At 42.5% G+C, this 22,030-nt stretch overlaps 1 protein-coding gene across 2 annotated transcripts in view; it reads left to right on the top strand.

Moving 5' to 3' along the window:
* Positions 1-21,379, top strand: part of stim2b (stromal interaction molecule 2b) — a 60,251-nt gene extending 38,872 nt beyond the window's left edge. For both annotated transcript variants that reach the window (XM_040043590.1, XM_040043589.1), the window contains exons 3-12: positions 7,463-7,574; positions 9,754-9,865; positions 12,124-12,239; positions 12,358-12,535; positions 13,527-13,704; positions 14,791-14,952; positions 16,480-16,580; positions 17,283-17,521; positions 17,621-17,810; positions 20,010-21,379. In XM_040043590.1, coding sequence (XP_039899524.1) covers positions 7,463-7,574; positions 9,754-9,865; positions 12,124-12,239; positions 12,358-12,535; positions 13,527-13,704; positions 14,791-14,952; positions 16,480-16,580; positions 17,283-17,521; positions 17,621-17,810; positions 20,010-20,625 — 2,004 coding nt within the window. In that variant the 3' untranslated portion in view covers positions 20,626-21,379. The remainder of the gene's footprint in view (positions 1-7,462; positions 7,575-9,753; positions 9,866-12,123; positions 12,240-12,357; positions 12,536-13,526; positions 13,705-14,790; positions 14,953-16,479; positions 16,581-17,282; positions 17,522-17,620; positions 17,811-20,009) is intronic.
* The last annotated feature ends 651 nt before the right edge of the window (positions 21,380-22,030 follow it).

The following is a 22,030-nucleotide window of genomic DNA, read 5'->3' as shown; positions in this document are numbered from 1 at the left end:
TGCAGCGTTAAGGCTCAGCAAGTGGTTGCCCAGCGTTTGCAGACAAGTTGGAGTCTTCCATGCGAAGTGTGGGAGACTGTAGAAATTTGCTAGCAACCAACTAGAATCACAGCAATCACAGGGAGCACTCTCTTTGTGACTGAGTTCACATGGTGACAACCAGCAACTTCCACCAATTGCTCACCAACCGGTGGGCTGCACCAGGAACAGCATCCAGTTTAAAGAAAATAAAAATAAATAATAATAATAAAATCCGCTAACTCGAACTACCTCCTGTGGTGACTCTTTGTGAATACGGATGCATTAGCCTGGTGATCGATGGAGATATTGCCATTGAGGGGCAAATGGTTCTAAAGTTAGGGGCATTAATGGAAGAAAAATTCTTGGCAGCAGAAAGCAGTATGATGTCATAGAAAATGTCCTGCTGGATGTTGGATGGGGGGGTCAGTACACAGAAGGTATGGTTTGTCCTCTTGGTACCAGTGAGGCGAGACAAAAACCATTGTCTGAATCTCACATAAAGAAAGTTGGAAGAATAAAGGCATTAGCTTGTGAAAGGCCTTCTGATCTCCCAAAGTAAGGTTTTATTTTTGCTGTCGAACTGATGTGAACGAAAAAAAAACCCTGCTGCTAATGACAGAACAGAAAGTTCAGACCTCGGCTGTTCTAAGAATAACTTGATAAAACCCGAAGAGCATGTGACATGAGTACAATGTTACGCAAAACGACACCCACTTTGATCTTGAGCGAAGTAACAAGCCTGACTGCACAAAAAAAAGGGATGAAAAAGATTTTTTATCATGGGAGCTACAGTTTCACAAAAGTCTGCCCAGCTGTCATGTGAGATAAATCAGGTGTACCTCCTGGTAGTTCACGTTATAATGAATTGCAGCCAAGTGCACCTCACCTTTTGTTCCAAATCTGCGACATATTAATAATAATTAATCAACTTAATTATCCTCCTTTTGCAGACTCACAAACTAATGACTTTCATTAACGCTGAGGTATGCTGTTGATTAAAAATATCATCACTCCGGGTTATGGTGATAGATAAGTGATGGATGTAATAACTTCCAGTAATATTAGATAAGCTGATGAGGACAGATGGATTGATACAGTAGATATTTGGGGGGGGTGAATAGAGTCTAGACTGTTTAGAGAAAGCAGAGACTCATGGGAAGTATGTCGCCAACTCCCCCCAATCTGGAATCTGATATGAAGAAATCTGTCTTTGTTTGCTGTGTGCGTGTCTGCCTCGCTCTGAACATGTGCCACTCTCTGTCTGTGTATGTAGACGTGTTGTCGTATTCTCAGGACCGAGGCTGTCTATCCCTGGAAACATAAAGGACGTTTAATCACTTTGCAGAAATTTATTCTGCAAGCTACACACTGTGTCTGTAACTATCACAGCTATCGGGCTATCTTAACTGTTAACCACAGAAGCCACAAAGACCTATCATTGCATTCATGCCTCTTAGCTTACTTTATATGGTCCCATAAAGCAAAGGCAAAGCTGCCTTTCAACATATGCAAAGAGGCCCTGCTAGTCTGCCTGCAATTAGTTTCATGCTGCAGCAGTGCAACCAATTGCTGTTGCTTTTAATATAACACTCGAGCAGCTATTTGTCTTATACAGTTGTTCATTTACTAGTGCTAATGTGTTACTTGTAGCATGTGTTTTTTCTGCTTGTTGTTGAGCAAATGTGGCCATCAGGATATCTCTCAAGGTCTGCAACAGAAAGAATGTCTTCATATTCGCCGTCTTTGTCTTTTCTTATGTGGTGAAATGTCCTTGAAGTTCACATCTTTGCCAGCACCACTTCATATTTTTCTTTTCATAAAGTGAGCATTAAAAGGCTTTTCGAGACACTAATTTAGACTAGCGTTGCACACATTGCGGTCCCTCCAGTGACTCAGCAGGCCGTCAGTTCCTTTAGCTGGTGCCCAGTGTTACGTCAGTAAGAAGACAAATTTGCATTTCTATTGTGAAAGAAGAACATGGCAAATGTTCTCAGAGGATTTTTGTTCTCAACTGATGCAGTGAAACTGCCTTTCAGAACCAAATTCGAATCCTTTGATACGTGCAGACACAGGCAGCAACACGTGGACTACCAAGATTTTAGGTACAGTGTAAACTGTAGTTTGTAGATTTGTTACTCTTAAAATGAAATTCCACTGATTATAATTTGAATAGTCTGTGCTGTTCCATGATTCTTTCATTAATGAAACCAAATAATTGGACTGGATTCTGAAAGCTTTCCATCTCTTTTTTAGATCACCCGATAATTCAGTTTCTGACCAAATACATGCAGAACTAACGACACATCAACCGGGTGCATCTGCACTTTGTAATAAGCCCAAACACATAGGAAGGAAATTTACCTAAAACTGACTTGTCCTGCTGGACCTTAGTTCAGTGTTCGATTATTATTACAGAGATTATTATTACAGAGAGGATGCTGTAGGTATTAAAGGTACTGCAGTGCAGTGGTTTGAATCATATCTATCTAATAGACTTGATTTTGTTCATATAAACACACTAAAGTTAATTATGGAGTTCCACACGGTTCTATGCTAGGGCCACTTCTGTTTGCATTACATACGCTTCCCTTGTGCAAAATCATTCAAATACCCAGTTTCATCTATTCAAACCAGATGACACACACCAATTAGTTAGTCTGCAGGAATGTCTTAGACATAAAGACCTGAATGACCTCTAATTTCCTGCTTCTAAAGATAAAATTTAGGTTACTGTTCTCAACCCTAAATTATTGTATTTGGGAGACAGACAACCTCTCTACTTTTTAAGGCTTTTTGATAAAGCTTATGCTTAGAGCTGGATCAAGTGACCCTGAATCCTCCCTTAGTTAAGCTGCTGAGCTCTTCCTGTGATGCACTCACCTTTTTAATCACTATGTGTTTATATGACAGAGGTGTGGCGACCAGAAGCCACAGAAAGCCAACGACTTCAAATGATAACCAACTATCTGCTGTTGGCGTGAAGCAGTCCCAATTTCAACTTTCCTCAGCTTCAATTCAAGAAAGCCGCTACCAGCGATAGCAAAGGATGTTGCTGACTGGCATGTGACAGCTTGGTTAAAAACGTGAAGAGTGTTACCTGGTCAACCAGATCCCAGAATGTCTATCGGTGACCAACTGTCGGCTATAAATCGATGTATGACAAAACAAATCTGATCAATTTGAGCATTACATAAAACGGCATTACCGCTAAGCAGTGGTATTTGGTTGCATAGTGGTCATCACTGTTTTTTTAATTTTTTTTAAATTTAGTTTTAGTCGTAGACTTTTGAGAAAAACATTTCGTTTTGGTGATAATTAAGCGATCGCAATCTTTTTAGTCTCGTTTTAGTGGCCTAAATCTCATAAAATTGTAGCAGACTAAATCTAAAGCTGATTAATTTGACTAAAATATGTAGTGTAAAAGTTTGTCGTAGTTTTCCCAAGAAAAGCGTCTATTTTTCCTTGATTTCACTGGAATATTTTTCATGAGAAACAGGGAGCATAAGAGCTAGTCAATGGCGAATCCACCTTACTGTATGAGGACATTATTTCTGATTGGATCACTTCCAAACTGTCAAGCCTTTCCACACAACTTAATTAGTTCTGGATCTCGTTTCTCCCGAATATTTTCATCTTGTTTTTATTTGCTGACAAAAGTGTTGATGCATTTCATCACAGTTTTTGCGCTCATTAGCTTTTTTAAGCCCATCAGCGATGGGGTCTTGTCGCGGGCCGGGCAGGCACGTGTACAAGTATATCATATATCGAGTGCGGGAGAGAGTATGAGCGTGCAGCGTTTAAAGTGTGGAAGTACTGACCTTACTTTGAGTTTGATTCCATAAAAAGTGACAAAAACATTAGTGTCCATTAGCATTGTGCGTGGGAAGAAAACTTATTTTTACTGCGAAAAAAATCCCCTAAACTTCCAAGCAAGCACCGAGTGCGCTACGACGTAATGGGAAACTGACAGAGAAACTCGCGGATTCTTCAACTGACTTCTGCGGCACACCTGCACCAGGGTAAACCTCCGCCTACCCGTAGTCCTGCTTTACAGGTGAAAATAGAGCAACAGGACTGCTAGTCTTTGACTTTATTTATTTTCTGCTGTGTTTTACTTGCATCTATTTGAAAGACTGAGTGTTAACACACAAAAAAATTATTTTATGTGCTGGAATGTGCAGAAAATAGGTTTAAATATTAAACAAATTTCTTCCAGTCAGAGAATGTTGCATATAATTAAATTTTTGCTTGATCCATAAAGTTAAAAGATTAAAACTAATAAAACAAGTTTTAAAAAGAGACTTTTCCATTTGATTACATTTTGTATGATGAATTATGCAGAAAAAGTAGAATTGGGCTGAGAGATCTATCGCTTTATCACCTATTCAGGTTGTAAATCGTGTTTTTAAAAAGTAACTAAGTAATTAATTACATTTGAAAATAAGTAATCAGTAAAATAACTGGATTACTTTTTGGGGGAAGTAATCAGTAATTAGTTACTGATTACTTTTTTCAAGTAACTTGACCAACACTGATCCTAAGGTTTTAAAAACTGAGCTTAAATAAATGATTAGCGGTAATAAAAGCCGAGGGAGGTCAACAGTGATCACTGACTGTTTTAGGAGCTTTTTGAGATTAAATAGAAGAAAATGCAAAACATTAAACATGTTAACAACACAAAAGCCATATTAAACGCAGACTACTTTAGGCCCGGAAGTAGGATTTGTCACGTCATCACTTAACGACCGGATAACTTGAAAACGAAGCAACACAGGATTTTCAAATTGGTACAATACAGGTGCAGTTATTACTGGTGACCTCAAGGTCAAGTTCAGATTTCAGCAAAACGTGGTGGCCATGTTCCCCTGCTCAGCTGTAAGAACTACAGCCAGGGACCCTGATTCGTGTCTTGATTAATGCGCTGAGTCACACACCAGGTTTGTGTGTGAAGGTCGGATCGAGCTTCTGAATAAACACACAGTTGACGCACTTTAATCTCACGTATATTGTGTCAAACGCAGGAAGAGGCCATAAACATGAACATTTTATGGCCTCTGTTTCTTTTTTATTTTTTAAGTTACAAGTCTACGTTATCACCCTCTCTGTATCATGTCTTGTTTCTCTGTTTTTCATGCCAGTTATCCATTGTGTGTTAAGAGATGTATGACTTTGTGTTGACAAAAGAAGCGATTCGGTCACTTTACTCAAGTTAGTGGATTCGAATATATGAGCGCACGCAGACACGAACCGCGCAGAAGGCTTTCAGAAAAGACTTAAAAATGATCTTTCTCCTGTGACAGCAGGAATGCTGGGAACATTTGTAGCAGACAGCCTCTCAACAACAGACAGCTTTTATGTTTTCAATGTCAAACTCACGGCGCTCCTTCAGACTGTCTCAGCACGCTACAGAGATGCGTGAAAGTGCCAGTTGATTTTCGCGATACATTCCCGTGTGCGCCTATACGTCTGTGTCACACGTGCACGTCGTTCAAGATGTGTCATTAAATGCTTTTAGGACTTCTTCAAAGGAACGCGCAGTCAAGCGGTAATGACAACAGCTGTCTTGGTGCGAGCACACAGTATTTTTTCTAGTTGTTTTAGAGACTGGGTGTGCTGTTTTATCCTTATCAAGTCAGATGTGAAGCTCATTGATCTGTAATCATGATTCATAATTGTGTGAAATGTCAAAACACCCTCGGCTGCTGCTCAAACATTCAGTCCTACGTGATTAGAAGTACCATTGTCTGCTGCTGCTGCTGCTGCTGCTGGTGGGGCAGTTTTGTGCTTCTTGCTCTGTCATCAGGACGCTCTGAACCTGCGGTACATTTTATTTACCTCAGACATGTACAGACAGTTTTTCTAGAATTGCGAACAGTATATTGAGCTCCCTGCAGATTACACCTAAGCTGAAAACTCAGGAACTTTTAATTCTACAGCTCGGGCATCTTTACTATTAATTGCATAAGCTTCTCTTTATCTGTCCCTTAACCGCAGTTAACTGCATCGAGGTGCAGACGTGTCTGTTCCTGCTGTTCTTAATCTAAATTTGATTGCATGCGTAAACAAAAAGGGTGTTTTTGCTTAATATACCTGCATAAAGTTAGATGCTTCTTTTATTCATTTTTTAGATTTGAATAGAACCAGTAGCTTATGTTTTTATTATGTTGGGAAATAAAGAGTTAGGTGGGGATTGCAGGATTACTTTGATATTTGGTCATACTTTGCATCACATTAAGGCTTCCTAGGACAAATATTTGTACATGGAAAGGTACATGAATAATAACATGTCATTCATGCATTGCTCAGGTCGATTTTTTATCTTTTCAGAAACAGATTAAAAGGGACAAATCATGGCGAAATATAAACTAGAAAGAAAACCAAGTGTGTGTGTTCATTTGAAGAAAACTGGTTAGTGATTTTTCCGTTCAGGACATTTTCAGAGACTGTTTTTATTAGGTCAAAGCACTTATTAAATACTTATTATACATTCGTTATTATAAACAGACCTTTTCTGTGACTTGTTTCCAACTTTTTTGATTCAAAACAGCCGATACACAAAAGACGGTGGACAAAAGAAGTGCACAGTCCTTCTGTTCCATTACAAGATTTTAGGTGTTAGTCACATACAGATAGCTTGTAAATGTGTTGTTGTGGTTGTTGATATTGCCTTAAATCTATCAAAACAACTCTACACCTTATTCAAATGAGTCTAGGAAACACTCACAGCAATTTTTAGACGTCACGTTTACAGGTAAGCATGATGCAATAGGACCGAGCTTTACTGTGTGATATAAAAGGCTAATTACCTATCAGAAACAACGAGGTTTGAATTAGATGGCAGATCAGGTTTTACATCAATGCCAAGGCCACACACACACACATAGAAATATTGTTCCAAGATGAGTGCTTTGAGGTGTTTTGTAGTCAGCCATGATCCTTGTTGATGCCACCGGTGTTCTGGCAATTCTTTGTGGGTTTGTTTGCTACAGCTCATACTCCACAGGGGCATTTTTAGTTTTAGTCTACCAAAGGAGGACAGCTGGAAGCTGAAAGCACACACACAGGTGGAAGTGGCGTCTCTGCCATGGGTCTATTTCTCCTTTCAAAGTCCTTAAAAGGAAGAAAGCTGAGCAAAAAGAAAGAGTGAGTGTGTGTGTGTGTGTGTGTGTGTGTGTGTGTGTGTGTGTGTGTGTGTGTGTGTGTGTGTGTGTGTGTGTGATCCAAATCCAGACTTTTAGGCAAAGCCAACTCTCTGCGGCTCCCTCTGTCAAAACCACACATGGACATACAAAGACAAGCACAGCCATCTGCATCCCCCCTGGAGATCTTAGTGAAAAACACTTGTTTTAAAATGTTCTCTGTAGAAAACCTACAAATACATCCATCAGGATGATTCTGAAAATCTGTTGAAACTCACTTGTCTTTCTCTCTTTTTTCCTAGTTCATAATAGAAGATATGAAGCAGCAGCAAACCAACAAACACAGCAACCTGCACCGTGAAGACCAGCACATCACTGTGGAGGAGCTGTGGAGGGGCTGGAAAACCTCTGAAGGTAAAAAGCAAGCAGGTCGACTGAATTAATGTCATTAAAAACACAAAAATCTGTATAACTGTCCCGCACGAGATGGTTGGTACTTTGACACATGTAGGGAGGCTTGCTATAAATGATACCTGTACTATAATTATAGTGGAGATAACAGGGAGTGAGCAGTTAAACAAGGAAGCACTTAAAAAAACAAACAACCTATTTATCGAGAAGACGATATATACCAGTTTCCTGCAGGGAAACAGGAAGACAGCCGGGGGGGGGAATCCCTAAACTAGTGTCTGTTTTTATAGCACTCAACAGTAGTCGTGCATGTTCACTCCTGGAGCTTCCTGTTTCAGAAATTCATTTAAATTCAATTCAGTTTAATGATATAGTGCCAAATCACAACAACAGAGAAAGCCCTAACAATCACATGACAACTGAGCAACATTTGGCGACAGTGGGAAGGAAAAACTCCCTTTAACAGGAAGGACTTGCTGCAGAACCAGGATCAGGGAAGGGCAGCCATCTGCCATCGTTGGGGATGAGGGGAGGGGGACAGGATAAAAAACACATCTATATTTATCCTTTATGTTTAATAAAATCCTTATGCAAAGATTTTTTAATCTCGAACCGAGTCTTGAAAAAGAAAGAAATTAAAAATATGCTGAAAGTAGACGACGGTGTACATAGGAATGAACTGCTCATCCCATGATGCATTGCAAATCGCAGATTCCACAGCAGCCTTCTTGGATTTAATCATTCTCATTTTTATGTATTGTATAATAACAGTTTTGAATACATGCTGTAGTTTGTGACGTCTGAAGTTTCAAGCTCACTAAGCAATCTGATGCTTGTGGGTTTAGTCGACAGTGACCTCCACCAGTTGGAGAAGTTGCTGTTTCAGTTTAGGAATGTGGGCAGTGTGGTTAAGAATAAACCATGTTTTTGTTACAACATACTGTTGTTTCACAGCGTCGTAGCTAATACTCATAATCAAAACCGCTACGGAGAATGAAATGCTACTTCCACTATAGCAGCGCTGTAGCTTTATTTGGTAATATAATAATACCCAGAACCTTCTTCTTTTGAGATGACTGTGCTGAAGTCAAAAGTGACTTTAAACAACTTCATGATTCTCTGAGACGTCAGACGGACTTCTGCAAAAAGCCAGGACTGAAGGAGCGAGCGAACATCTGCTGACATTTACTCAAAGAAAACAAAGCGTGAGCTTTTACTCACGCTGCAGAATATGGAGAAAGTGAAATGAGAGTTTAAGCAAACGCACTTCCATTCAAGAAACCCAGCTGAAATTCTGAGTCGTTTCAGTCATCTTTTATTTGTAATATTGTAATTATCAGGTTCTCAGGGGCACGATTTGCCTGATGAAATGTCCTTGTAAATGGCAAAGTGAAGCTGTGTTTACGCCACTGTGTCTCATCTCCTCTCTAATTCCTTTTTTATAACCCGTGACATATGTGGCTTATCTGCAACCACAGTCTGTCTTCCTCAGCTTGTTTGTGCCTGTTTGTTTATCACGCTGATGTATCTGTGCAGCTAACTGGGTTTTAGAACAAGTTCTTCACATGCACTCATGTTTGAAGCAAAAAATAAACTTCCTAGATTTTTGTTGTTTGAATGCTTCATGGGTCTTGGTAAAAATAAAATGTAGGTAAAGCCTGAAGCTTGGTGTCTTATCCTGAGTCATTTTTCCCACTGTTACATCTCTTCATTTACTCACCACAAACTTAGTGTATGTCCCAACATAACTTTGGGACTGGCTGTGGCCCAGAAAATAGAGCCTCCTCCAGTCTGCATTTTGAGGTGTCCCAGGGAAAGGACACCGAACCCTAAAAAGTGCTGTAATAGCACTTCGAGTGCTCAATAAGAATGGAAAGCTGTGCATTATAAATGCCAGTGTGTTTACCGTAACAGCAAAATGATGCAACGGCAATTAATCTCAACCTGGTAATGAAACATATACTCATTTACACGTCACACAGGGAGGGTTTGTGTGCAACGAGTGCTTTTAACTTTGATGCTTAAACCAGACTGAGAGTGGCGTCGTGCTTTGGGGAATTTTGGAGGAATGCAGAGGAGCAGATAACGAGCAGTAAAACATCTTAGTTACTGATCTGTGTGTGTGCTTTCAAAGATAACAAAAACATCTTCATTTTTCTCCTCCCCTCTTTGTTTTTATCAGTCCACAACTGGACCACGGAGGACACGGTGTGGTGGCTGAAGGAGTCGGTGGAGCTACCGCAGTATGAGAAGAACTTCCGGGACTTCCGGGTCACGGGGAACACTTTACCTCGGTCAGTAACGCACGACTCAATCGAACGTATCAGCTCTGCTTTTTCTCTTTTCCTGGGGCAACAACATAATGACACAACATCTGTGGGAATTTGCAGTGTGCCACATGTAAATGGAGTCTTTTCTTTTGTCATTTGCTTCTATTGAACACACTGTTTGTGCTACAGCATCTGATAGCAGCCTTAGCTTTCATTAGTCTGTTCAATGCTGCCCACTGCTGGTTGTAAAAGGCAACACAGCCAATAATAGCACAACTTGAGAGCCCTTCTTTTGCTCTTGAATGAGAAAACTTTCCAAGGCTTGTAGGTTTTTTCTTTTCCAAGACAGGTCATGAAGTCAAACATGCAGCAGTACCCAAAGATCTATGAATGCTCTTGAACTCAGAGTGATGTCCCTGACTTCTCACGATCTGCTGTGAACCTAATCGTAGGTCGGTGGCTCAGTCTTTTAAAAGCGCTCCCAGGATATGAAAAATTCCTGCACGCAGCGCAGTGAAGATGAAATTTAATGAGCGTCGACATTACAGAAAAATATTCAGATGGACTGTGACTCACTGCACTCTGTATTTACGGCATGAGTAGACCGGAGGATGGTGGGTGGCAGGTTATTGAAGAGCTTCATGTTACGCCACAGAGCTTATAGGAGCTGACTCATGAAGTGATGTCACAGCGAGAGGGGTAGGGTTTCATCAGCCTGCCATGTTGTCTGCGCCGATTAAGACGGTGGTGGCGGCGGTGGTGTGAAGAAGGCGTCCTGGGAGACGTCGGTGTAGAGAAGGATTGAACTCTTTTTCTGTCACCACGTCGAGTGTGTTTGAGCTGAGAGTGTATCACTAACTCTGTTACACTCACAGGCTGCCTAAGAGATGCAAGTCACAAACTGGTTTCAGCGTTTTGGTTGTAAACATGTTGGTTTTTATGGAGCTAATGCTAGCTAGCTTTGTTAGTAATCTGTGCCCATAAACTATAAGTAACGACAAATTAAACACACCATTATACAAGTCAGATAAATGCATTAAATGTTCCACCCAAACAGCTGCCCCCTGCCTGAGCCTGCCTCTGATGGAGGTTTCCTCCTGTTAAAATGGAGTTTTTCCTCCCCACTGTCGCCAAGTGCTGTATGGGGTATCGAGTCATTGTTGGGGGTTTGGTTCTAATATTGTAGGGTCTTTACCTTAGTTTAAAGCACCTTTCAATTCAGTTGAGTTCTTCTTATTTAGCTCCACATTCATGACAACAGCTGCCTCGAAGCACTTCATATATTAAAAAGAAATCCAGACAGTCAGATGACTGCTTATGAGCAGCACTTGGTGACAGTGGGAAGGAAAAACTCCATTTTTACAGGAAGGAAACTCTGATACAACCAGGCTCAGGTAGGGGGGAGCCATCTGCTGCCCCGGCTTCAAAAAAGAGGTGAGGGGAAGGGCCCAAAGACACACTGCGACAGAGAGAAGCAGGGTTTAATAATTACAAGACGACCTTTAAGGTAACTGTTGTTGCGAAATGGAACTGAACCCTGACAGGCACCAGTAGTACAAACACAGATGTTGATTAGCTGCACATGCCCGTGTCAGCCCACCTGTCAATCAAAGCTATTTCTAACTCCAGTATCCAGATAAATTCAAACAAAAAGTTATAGACATAAAGGGAGGAAGCTATCTATGGAGGTCAAGGCTGTCTTGTTTATCTGGCTGTAAATATGCTTTTTAACGTGGGGGTCTTATGGGGAAACAAGCTGGGCTAAGTGGCCAATAGATAAACTGCAGTTTTTTGCTGTTTTCGTGTTGTGTCTTCTCGTCTAGTGTGATGTTACTTAGCTGAGTCGTTGTTAGGAGCTGCTGTTGTAACGTTTGTGTTGTTAGGATGAGGTCATGTGAACTCAGAGTCATTGTAGTTTGTATTGATTTTATTTCATTTTTAATGTTTCTCTGCAGCTCAGTGTAGTTTTGGCTGTTCCTGTTGTTTAAAGCTGCTTGTGTAAGGTTTAGTTTTTATGCAGAGTGCGTTTGTGTGATGTTTAAGAACTGCAATGCAAACACAGCTTCACACTCATGTGAACGCCCCGGTCTCAATAAACATGTGCATCACGTGTCCCTCTGATTGTATCGTTAATGTTGTGCAGATAACAAATTGACAAAGACTAAAACGAACAGCAGTTCTTGTATGATGTTTAAAATGTGTTTTTTGCCACATCTAGTTTTAGTTCGCTTTGAAAACTTTGTTTAGCATTCAGTCCTGTGTTTTCTTCTCCCCCGTTTTAGAATAGCGGCAAATGAACCGTCGTTTATGTCGATGCAGCTGAAGATATTAGACCAGCGGCATAAACAAAAACTAAACCTAAAGGCGCTCGATGCAGTGCTGTTCGGCCCCCCGCTACGTAAGTATAAAGCCGCATGTCATCACACTTCATGAATATCAGTGGAAAATGAGCTTAAAGAAAACGTATGAATGCATGAATCCATCACTCTTTCTCCTGCTCGTCCTTCCCCGCACAGGTCCGCAACATAACTGGATGAAAGACTTCGTCCTGATGGTGTCCATTGTGATCGGTGTCGGGGGCTGCTGGTTTGCTTACGTGCAGAACAAGTCCAGCAAGGTGCACATCTCACAGATGATGAAGGATCTGGAGAGCTTGCAACATGCTGAGCAAAGCTTGTTAGACCTGCAGAGTCGGTAAGAGAGGGACGTGTATTAGACTTAGATGAAACACTGATTTAATGGTCACGTGCTGCCGCTCTCCTTTCACAGAGAACAGCAGCACGGTGGTGCAGCAGTTAGCAGTGACACCGCTATGGGCTGAGGCATGTTCTTCTATCTGTCCTGGCTTTGTATCACTTAAAGACTTGTTATCACTTGTTTTCATCATGCAATGACTTCAATACAACAACGATGTCACCTTAGTTGAACACCTTAACTATACCCTTAACTAATTAAAGCCTGAACCATGAAACAATTTTCAGAAAATCAGAGAGAAACATGAAGATGTACTTAATTCTTTGTCATCTAGAGCGGGTGAAATCCAAACTTTGTTTTTAAATCATGTAAAACTTAAACCGCCTACAGCAGCTATTCCCACAGGCAAGAGTGCTACGGCCCACTTAAAAACCAGAAAACCCCACGGAGAGCAGCCAAACTTCACTCTAATCAAAATACAGAAGAAAGTGATAAGTGATTTTATTCCAAAAACATAAACAACACAGGCTCTTGGCTATAAATTCCTAATGGTACCAAGTAATAGAAAGTGTTTTAAGGTCACCTGCTGCTGGGACACAAACTTCAATAGAAATCAGTCAATTTAGGTCCGAATAACGAGTAATATCACAAACTAACCACCTCCTGTTACCAGTTTTAATCCACTTTTTATATAAATAAATATTTTAAATATAGTGGATTTCTGTTATTACTTTGGCCCACCTGCAGTACCGATGCGGTCCACCGTGGGGCTCCAGCTCACACTTTGGAATTCATTGCCCTACAGTACTTATAAAGTCCTTCTAAGCATACGAATACCCCTATTTCTTCTTCTTCAGTTGGCTGTGTTCTAACCTTCCATCCCAACCACACGAACCCTCTGCATCCCCTCCGTCACCACATCCACGACTTTCCTCTGTTCCCGTGTTCCCATGTTTCCGCCTCACCGTGTATCCTTCCCGTCCTCTTCCAGGCTCGAAAAGGCTCAAGAAGAGAACCGGACAGTTGCTGTGGAGAAGCAGAACCTCGAGCTGAAAATGAGGGATGAGATTGACGGGGCTAAGAAGGAGGCTCACAGGCTCCGAGAGCTGCGAGAGGGCGCCGAATGTGAGCTGAGCCGGCTCAAATATGCCGAGGAGGAGCTCGTACAGGTACGGCTCGTTGCCCCGGAGTCCTGCTCGCAAACAGATTTATTGTTAGTCAGAGTGAGGGAAACACAACCATAAAACTGCTCCTATTGGCTGTTGGCTACAATGTAATTTCAGATTCTATGGCGCCATAAGGAATATCCAGTGTATTCACATATACAGTGGGGCAAAAAAGTATTTAGTCAGCCACCGATTGTGCAAGTTCCCCCACTTAAAATGATGACAGAGGTCAGTAATTTGCACCAGAGGTACACTTCAACTGTGAGAGACAGAATGTGAAAAAAAAAATCCATGAATCCACATGGTAGGATTTGTAAAGAATTTATTCGTAAATCAGGGTGGAAAATAAGTATTTGGTCAATAACAAAAATACAACTCAATACTTTGTAACATAACCTTTGTTGGCAATAACAGAGGTCAAATTCTTTACAAATCCTACCATGTGAATTCATGGATTTTTTTTTCACATTCTGTCTCTCACAGTTGAAGTGTACCTCTGGTGCAAATTACTGACCTCTGTCATCATTTTAAGTGGGGGAACTTGCACAATCGGTGGCTGACTAAATACTTTTTTGCCCCACTGTACAACAGTCACATTTATTATCATTATGTAAATACTGAATTGTATATTCGATTCAGAGCATGAAATAAAGGGATAGAGGCGAATATCTGGGACATCGCAATATGCGGATGTAAATGTATTCATTACTGTGGCGCAAACAACTTGAAATGAAAGGATTAATTTCATATTTTCCGCATTAAATTTTCATTTCTTCCATAAAACACCTACTTTGCATATCCTCGAGATTGCCTCATTTCCCCTCACATGGAAATACAGCGCCGATATATCTCTCTGTAATGAGTTCTCTCCGTGCAGGCGAGCCAGGATTGGGCTCATTTACACACGGCGAACGCAGGACTTAAACAGTAAATGGAGTTCATTTGAAATTCGCTGAACGCTAACCTTCACTTACTGATGCGTTTGATCGATATCCTGTGGGAAAGGGTGCTTTCTTGTTTGTTTGTTTGTTTTGTTTTTTGGCAGCGAATCTGATTGGCCTCTCGCGTATCGCGCTCTTCCCCGTGTAGGTACGGAAAGCTCTGAAGCGAGCGGAGAAGGAGATGCAGTCGGAGCGCTCGGTGCCCGAAGCTCTTCAGAAGTGGCTCCAGCTCACGCACGAAGTGGAAGTTCAATACTACAACATCAAGAAGCAGAGCGCCGAAAATCAGCTGTGCGTCGCCAAAGACGAGGTAACCGGCTAACTTTTGATAGGTTATTGCCAAGGCTCAAAAGATTACACGAGAAGGACACGAGGTTCTGGACAGAGAGCAGAAGCTGCTGCTGTGAGGAAGTAACCACTAAGCTCTCCAAAGGTTACGTGCTGTGATTTGGCATGATATCACACATCTCATGAAGTGTTAACGTTTGGAAATTACTAAAAGATCAGCACTGGCAGAGATTTTAAAACATTAAAAGAAGGTCTTGCTGCCTGTTTGGATTACTTAAAGGAATGACGTTGGGGAGAAAAAGCCATTTATATTATGGAACTGCAAATCTGACTGCACAGGACACACTACTACTACTACTAAACTACTACCATTACACCAGGGGACTTTTGTATATCTCTTTATTACAGTGGCCCTGAGAGTTCAAATAGAAAGCACCAGCAATCAGAAAAAGCTAAAGGGGGAAAAAAACGTGAAAGAAAACGTGTTTTTGGGGCGACGATAACCTGACGGACCAGCTGAGGAAGTGACAAGCTAACAGTAAACAGCTAATAGCAAACATGTATCTACAGTATTATATAAATCATGTGATTGAAGCAGATGCTAGCCCACAACAACACTAATGAATCCTCTGCTTCTTTTAAGCGTGTCTCAGTGCGATATGTCACATTCTGGTTTCTGTCAGTTCTACAGCCTGATCCGTCAAGTCACTGTGTCCCCGGAAACGCTTGCTAGCTATTTGCTAGTGGGTTTTTTGAGCTGCAGTGCATTTGACCTCTCAGGGCCACCGTACTTCATCTCAAGCACTGAAGTCTCAGCAGTGCGTTGCATCCTAGCAGGCGCATAACTACTCTGTGATGTTTTGCCTGGTAAATAGTGAAGAAATAGGACCGAATTATTCAGCACGTTTTTCTTTGTCGCCTGCGTCTGGCAGAACCTCATAATGGACTGGAGCTGAAGATCCTCTCCATTAGATGCAAATAGACATCAGTGAATGAGTTTACATCAGCTACATTAATCTAGCTTACAGCAGAGAAAGATTTAGTGCAGTGATCAGACTTTTTAGGTAAAGATGCTGTTTTTTTTGTTGTTTCCACTCAATTTAACAAAAACTTGGGAGGGAGTTTATGTTCTATCATATTAGCTTCTCTTAATCGGCTTCCTGCTCTTTTTTCAGCTGCTTCCTTTAGCTTGTCTCATCCTATCCCCAACATCCTCCTCTGTCACAGCATCTCTCCTTCATTACATCCAGGAATCTCTTCTGTGGTCCGTTTTTGTCCATTTTATCCACTATCCCTCCGCTGCACATGTCCAAACCATCCCAGCCTTGCTTCTTTAACTTTACCTCGTCTGTCTCACTGCTAAGAACAGAATTTGATGTAAATGTCATCTTTTTTCTTTCTCACATGTCTGGGCTGTGTATTTACATCACATGGTGTATAAAGTCCCTTGAGATGATGGTTGTTCTGAACTATCAATATTAAAAAGAAAATTCAGCTGATGTGAAGCTGAAATTCCAGCCAAAGTAAATCTATTTTTTCCCCATTTCAGGCAGAGAAAATAAAAAAGAAGAGAGGTTCTGTGTTTGGGACTCTTCACGTAGCCCACAGCTCGTCACTGGATGAGGTGGACCACAAGATACTAGAAGCAAAGTAAGAAAGAGAGACTCTAATGTGCAGATTACAATAAGAAATATCACCTGATATAGATTTATAAGGAGGCATTTATAACAGAGGTGCTGCACGCTTCATGACGTGATCATAAAGGTAATTCAACAGCTAAAAGTAAACACAGGAAGAGAGGATTTGTTTCAGCCAGGTGTGATCTGGCAGTCAGGAGTACAGACAGTCGGTGAGGCTTTCCGTGCCTTTTTACACCAACGATGACTTTATCCTTGGCAGCTTTGCTTTGTGTGGGGATTAAATACTTTTGTTTGAGCCATCAGAGCGCTCAATGCATTTAAGAAAAACAGCTCTACAGTGTCAAGTTCTTGCCTGCTTGTGTGTTTTTTGCTCGTTTTGTCTTTTTTACCACATAAAGCTTTTACGTTCATGGGTCGATAAACACAATGAGATGTATTTAATATATTCAGAGCTCTTGGAGAAGCTAGGTAGCGCCACTGAGGTAAACAATTCATCTGTGTTCAAAAGAGGAAGATCAAGCGTGAGAACAGAGCGAAAGTGTTAGACAGAAGTTTAAATCCGTAAACCCTGATGGATCAAAGCAAAGTTGGCATCTTACTGAGTCTGACTGGGGAATGTTGATCGGTAATCTGAAGCAGAATAAGCTCAGTGTTTGCATGCTTTTCTAATTTAACTGAGTCTGATTTATTCATTCGTTCGTCTTCATATTAGGAAAGCCCTGTCGGAGGTAACGGCGTGCCTGAGGGAGCGGCTCCACCGCTGGCAGCAGATCGAGAAGCTCTGCGGCTTCCCTGTGGTCAATAATTCGGGTCTGCCGAGCCTGACCGCCAGCCTTTACTCAGACCACAGCTGGGTGGTGATGCCGCGAGTCTCGGTTCCCCCCTACCCCATCGCGGGAGGAGTGGACGACCTGGACGAGGACACGCCTCCCATCATTCCACAGTTCACAGGTGAGCGAGGCGGCAGAGCGCGCCGACGCTTTGTAGCCGCAAAAGTGGCACGGCATAAATATTAACGTCTCCGTTTGCCTCTCCTCGTTCGTCCTCCAGGGACTACGTTGATTCGGCCCGCACTGACACGCAACAGCAGCATGTGCCGTTCCCGCCGGAGCCTGCTGAGCTCCCCGCAGTCCTCGCTGATGTCTGCAGACCCAGACCTGCTGTCCATGGCGAGCTCGTCCCTCTCCTATCGCCCCGAGGCGGACGACGACGTCATCATGTTCAACTCTGAGCGAAGGGGGTATGTGTGGCGATGTGTTTGTGTGTGTGAAGTTTTTAGTTTGCAAAAGGACTCAAAAGAGAAACATTTTACAAACTTTCTTCATTCAATTTTAGCTCCTAAGAATAGGATTTCACACGCTAAAGTTTCAAATACATACATTTCCTTCTGCTGTTAGTTGCTGTAGCACCTCTTTTCCGACTTCTGTTCAGCACCTCGTTAAAATACCCCGGCTGCCCTGATCAGTCAGCGGGTCTAGCAAAATCTAGTTTGGTTATGTAACAACATCACAGCATTCAGCCCTTTGTTTGAACCACGAGCAAAGGAGCGGCTCGGCCTCGCTGAAGTTTTCAGTGAAACTCGAGACATTTTCAGGATCATTTGTCTGTCAGCAAAATAACTCAGAACCTGTCCAGCAGCATTTAGAGAGACTTGATGGTAGAGGCTGAACCTGACTGAAGGAAGAATACTTTACAGGAGTTTTAAACTTCTGTGTCAAATCTACGCTGTAGTTAGGTCGTAACCTAACACCTCTCACGTCCACCTGTTCAGTACTTTAGATTCCTCCTGTGGACTTTTGGCTGCTTTTGACCGGAGCGTTTGAATTTATCAGTGAGAGAATAACAATCGTCACATTAATATAAGAAAAAACAATCATAGTGTCAAATATAAAGACTCTCATATATTTGCTGAAACTATAGGAATGTACCAAAGAGGTAAACTTGAGGGGCAAGCATGAATGCTGGCAACGGTGTCGGCTACTTCCTTCAGTTAGCCTCTACAAAGATTCACCACAGAAATCAAAATGAGCCGTCAAACGTCGGTGGGATACAGAAAAGTTTGTTTGAACTGCAGATTATGTCCATAGACCTGGAAATGCTGAAATTGCTATTTTTTTGGTTCCAAATAGTGTTTAAAGTCTTAAAAGTTGCTGTTATTGTTTGTTTTGTTTTTTAATTCAGAGCTCTCCCGTGGATATACAAGCCACATTAGCTGTGCAACATGCGAGCACCAGTGATTTTAGTAATGGATTTGGAGGGCAGCCAGAATCACAACATTTGCTCTGTGTTCTCTGAGGCGGATACAGAGTTAGCAGTAGGGGCTCCAAAGAGCAAGTAACTGTGGCAGACTGTGAGGTACCGCCTTGTTTTATTTTATCAGGGCGTGCACGCTAGGTGCATGTGCTACGTAGTGATGCCGGTAGGTCACAGGACAAAAGCCTGGACTTCAAAATAAAGTGTTACAGGGAGTTCAAGTTCTATGTTTCCTGTGAGAGAGAATAAATCCCAGATGAGGACTGTGGAATTGTAACATCAAGGAAAGGAAAAAATACACCAACATGTGATATCCCAGCAGACATTTCTACGCTGAATAACCGTCCTCAACATTTAGTTACGGCTGAAAAATGTTTCCAAAGGTTGAACTTGTTTCACAGACGTGGAGTCGAGGTACTTCTTAAACGGCGGCTGGACATCCCAGATAGAGACGGGCTGTGTTCAATAAATATTTTCTCTTATCTCTAACTGATAAAAGAATTAATAAAAAATAACAAGAAGGAAAAAAGTCACAACTCTTTAGTGACTCAGTCTGACATTGTGGGTGCAGCATCTCTGTACAACCTCTTTTCCAGTAACACCAACTCGGCTCACCTGACTTGTCTTTTAGGGGTTTCCATTAGGTGGTAATAGCTGGGAGCCAATAATCTGATTTATATTTCTCACTTTGTCAGAGACAGTTTGTAAGAGACCCGGCCTTCACTCAGCACTCAAACAACGTCGACATCCGTCCGTCTGCGGTTCGGTTCTTGGGGTCTGAAACCCCCGACACCACCTGCTGTGGTGGTGACGGGGAGTTTCTATCATGTGCTGGGATGTTCACTTTAAATCTGGCAATAAATATTTGTCATTAGGAAAATGCAAAAAATGCAAATAAAAGCGTCTGATCCAGGATCACAGAATGTTCTCAGGAGCGTCTTTCCTCAGATGATTTTAGCATCGCTGGAAGACGAGAGAGTGGATATTTAAGGCGATTCAGTGCCGTGTCGTCCAGTCGTAGAGCAGAGACGAAGACAATGAGTCCATCAGGTGATCAGGCAGCAGAGAGGGGAAGTGACTGAACATGGATGCAGGCGCATTTAGAGAAAGGCTAACTTTAAAATAGCACATATAGAAGATGTTGTTTATCAGTCTGTGACCAGCCTTGTCTGCTCTCCTTTATTAGGGAGGCGTCTCAGGAGGGCAGCTCCGACACAGACTCTCTGAGCTCAGTGGGCCGCAAGTCGCTGCACAACCCCTGCTCAGCGGCCTCGGAGATCCCCTACCGCAAGATCTCCCGCGAGGAGCTGCTGCTGTTCACCCAGACCGCAGAGCGCCCTGCATCCACCACCTCCACCACCCACACCAGCAGCAGCAGCAGCAGTCTCAGGGACACGCCTCCTCCTCTGCCTCCCACCCCGGCCACCACACCTTCAGGCCCGCCCTCCACCTCACCTTCCCCGGCCTTGGAGCACCATCAGTTTGCACAAAGAGGCTCGCCCGACCTCACCCGCATCGTACCCGAGTCCCAGAGCGGACCTCTGGGGAACGTCACCTCTCCGACGGGCAAGGGCATGTACAACGGCATCCTGGAGAAGTCCTACAGCTTCGGCCAGCTGCCGGCAAGCATGCTGCCTAATGTGGGGCGCCACCCGTCTCTTACCTCCCTGGACTCGGAGGGCCGGAGTCTGGGAAGGGATTACAAGCTCCAGAGCACGTCCTCCCAGGACTCCTGCGACAACGGAGAGAAAATCAGGCGCACGTCCTCTAAAATCAAAAACATATTTAAAAAGAAAAAATAAAACTTGAGTGTGTCTGCGTGTGTGTGAGTGAGAGAGAAAATCAAATCTTAAAAAGTTGTTTTAGCCCTAATATTAAAACAATGGACGTCACTGTAAGCTAAAACATTTCATTTTCTCTCTTAAGTTCTTCTTTTCGTCATCAAAGATGGAATGTAGCTCAGCCTGGGTGCCTTTAAACGCCTCCCCAGGCTGATAGCCTTATTTTTCAACAATGCTTTTTTATTTAGTCACTCACAGGGAAACCTGCAAAAGGTCAAGTCAGCGAAAAGGTCAAAGGTCATACTTGTTCACTGTCTTCTCTTAATTTTATCCCGAGTTTGAACCAAAAAGCCACTCATGTCAAAGGATGTAAAAGGTGCAGTCTGTGTATGTTTAGTGTTTCACTGTCGACGTTGAGCACAGAGAGAGAGAGAAGGGAGGGGGGGGGCTCGCTGTTCCTACCGGGACGCTCGCTTTCAGTGGCGACAGCGGCACACGAGCAAAGCCCGGAAAAAACAAAAGGTTGTGCAAACCATATTTCGTCCGATTCCTTTCTCACGCGCCCCGACTTACTTCTTTCCGATCAAATGATGAATTGCATCTTGCAAAGTGTTCGAATCCTAAACGTGTACTTGACTAATTTCCTTTGATGGGGGGGGAAAAAACAAAAAAAATCCTGCTAAAAGTTTGTTGCACTACTGCTTTCCTGCTGTTCTGGGAAACAGCCGCTGCTCGCGGAGGACATTTGGAAATCGACACAGAGATGAGAAGAATGCACGGGCAGCTGCACTGAGGATGCAAGCGCATAATGCCAGAGCCAAAATTATGTGATCGGTCCCAGTGCCACTGTTTATGCTCGTCTCCGTATATAAATATATATATATATCCGTGCTTTGTTTTCACTTTATTATGTTCTTACAAATGTTTTTAAGTGGATTAACGGTGGCGATGATTTGATCTTAATGAATATGCAGACTTAACTCACACCAGTCACTTTCCCTGTACTCTAGCCTCCCCGTTATTACTTGATTACCTGCTTCCTGTAGCCATAAATAAACGTTAAACGTACATTTCTGTTTCCAAACTTCTAGATTTTTGGTCAGATTGGCTTTAAACATTCATGCTGTATTTAAAGATGCACAAGACAGTCGCTATCAGCGTTCACAGACACTACACAGCGATGATCATCTGTTCAGGAGAACAAAAACAACGATAAAATAAGAGACTTTCTGATCTGGATCTGATCAGTACACCAGTCCCCGCCTCTCTCTCCCCACTACCCCCAACCGCCACCACCACACACTAAGCTCGAAGGTGACCCACGCAATACGGTCCCGCTCCTCACCTCTGGGCCCGCAACCGAGCGCACTGATGTCAAAGAGTTCCTGCTTCACACTGTGATTTCTGGCTTCTTCCCCTTCATCCC

Source organism: Simochromis diagramma, unplaced genomic scaffold (genome assembly GCF_900408965.1).
Source record: "Simochromis diagramma unplaced genomic scaffold, fSimDia1.1 OVJJ01000656.1, whole genome shotgun sequence".
In the NCBI taxonomy this organism is placed as follows: domain Eukaryota; kingdom Metazoa; phylum Chordata; class Actinopteri; order Cichliformes; family Cichlidae; genus Simochromis; species Simochromis diagramma.
This window is presented reverse-complemented; position numbering and strand designations above follow the sequence as displayed.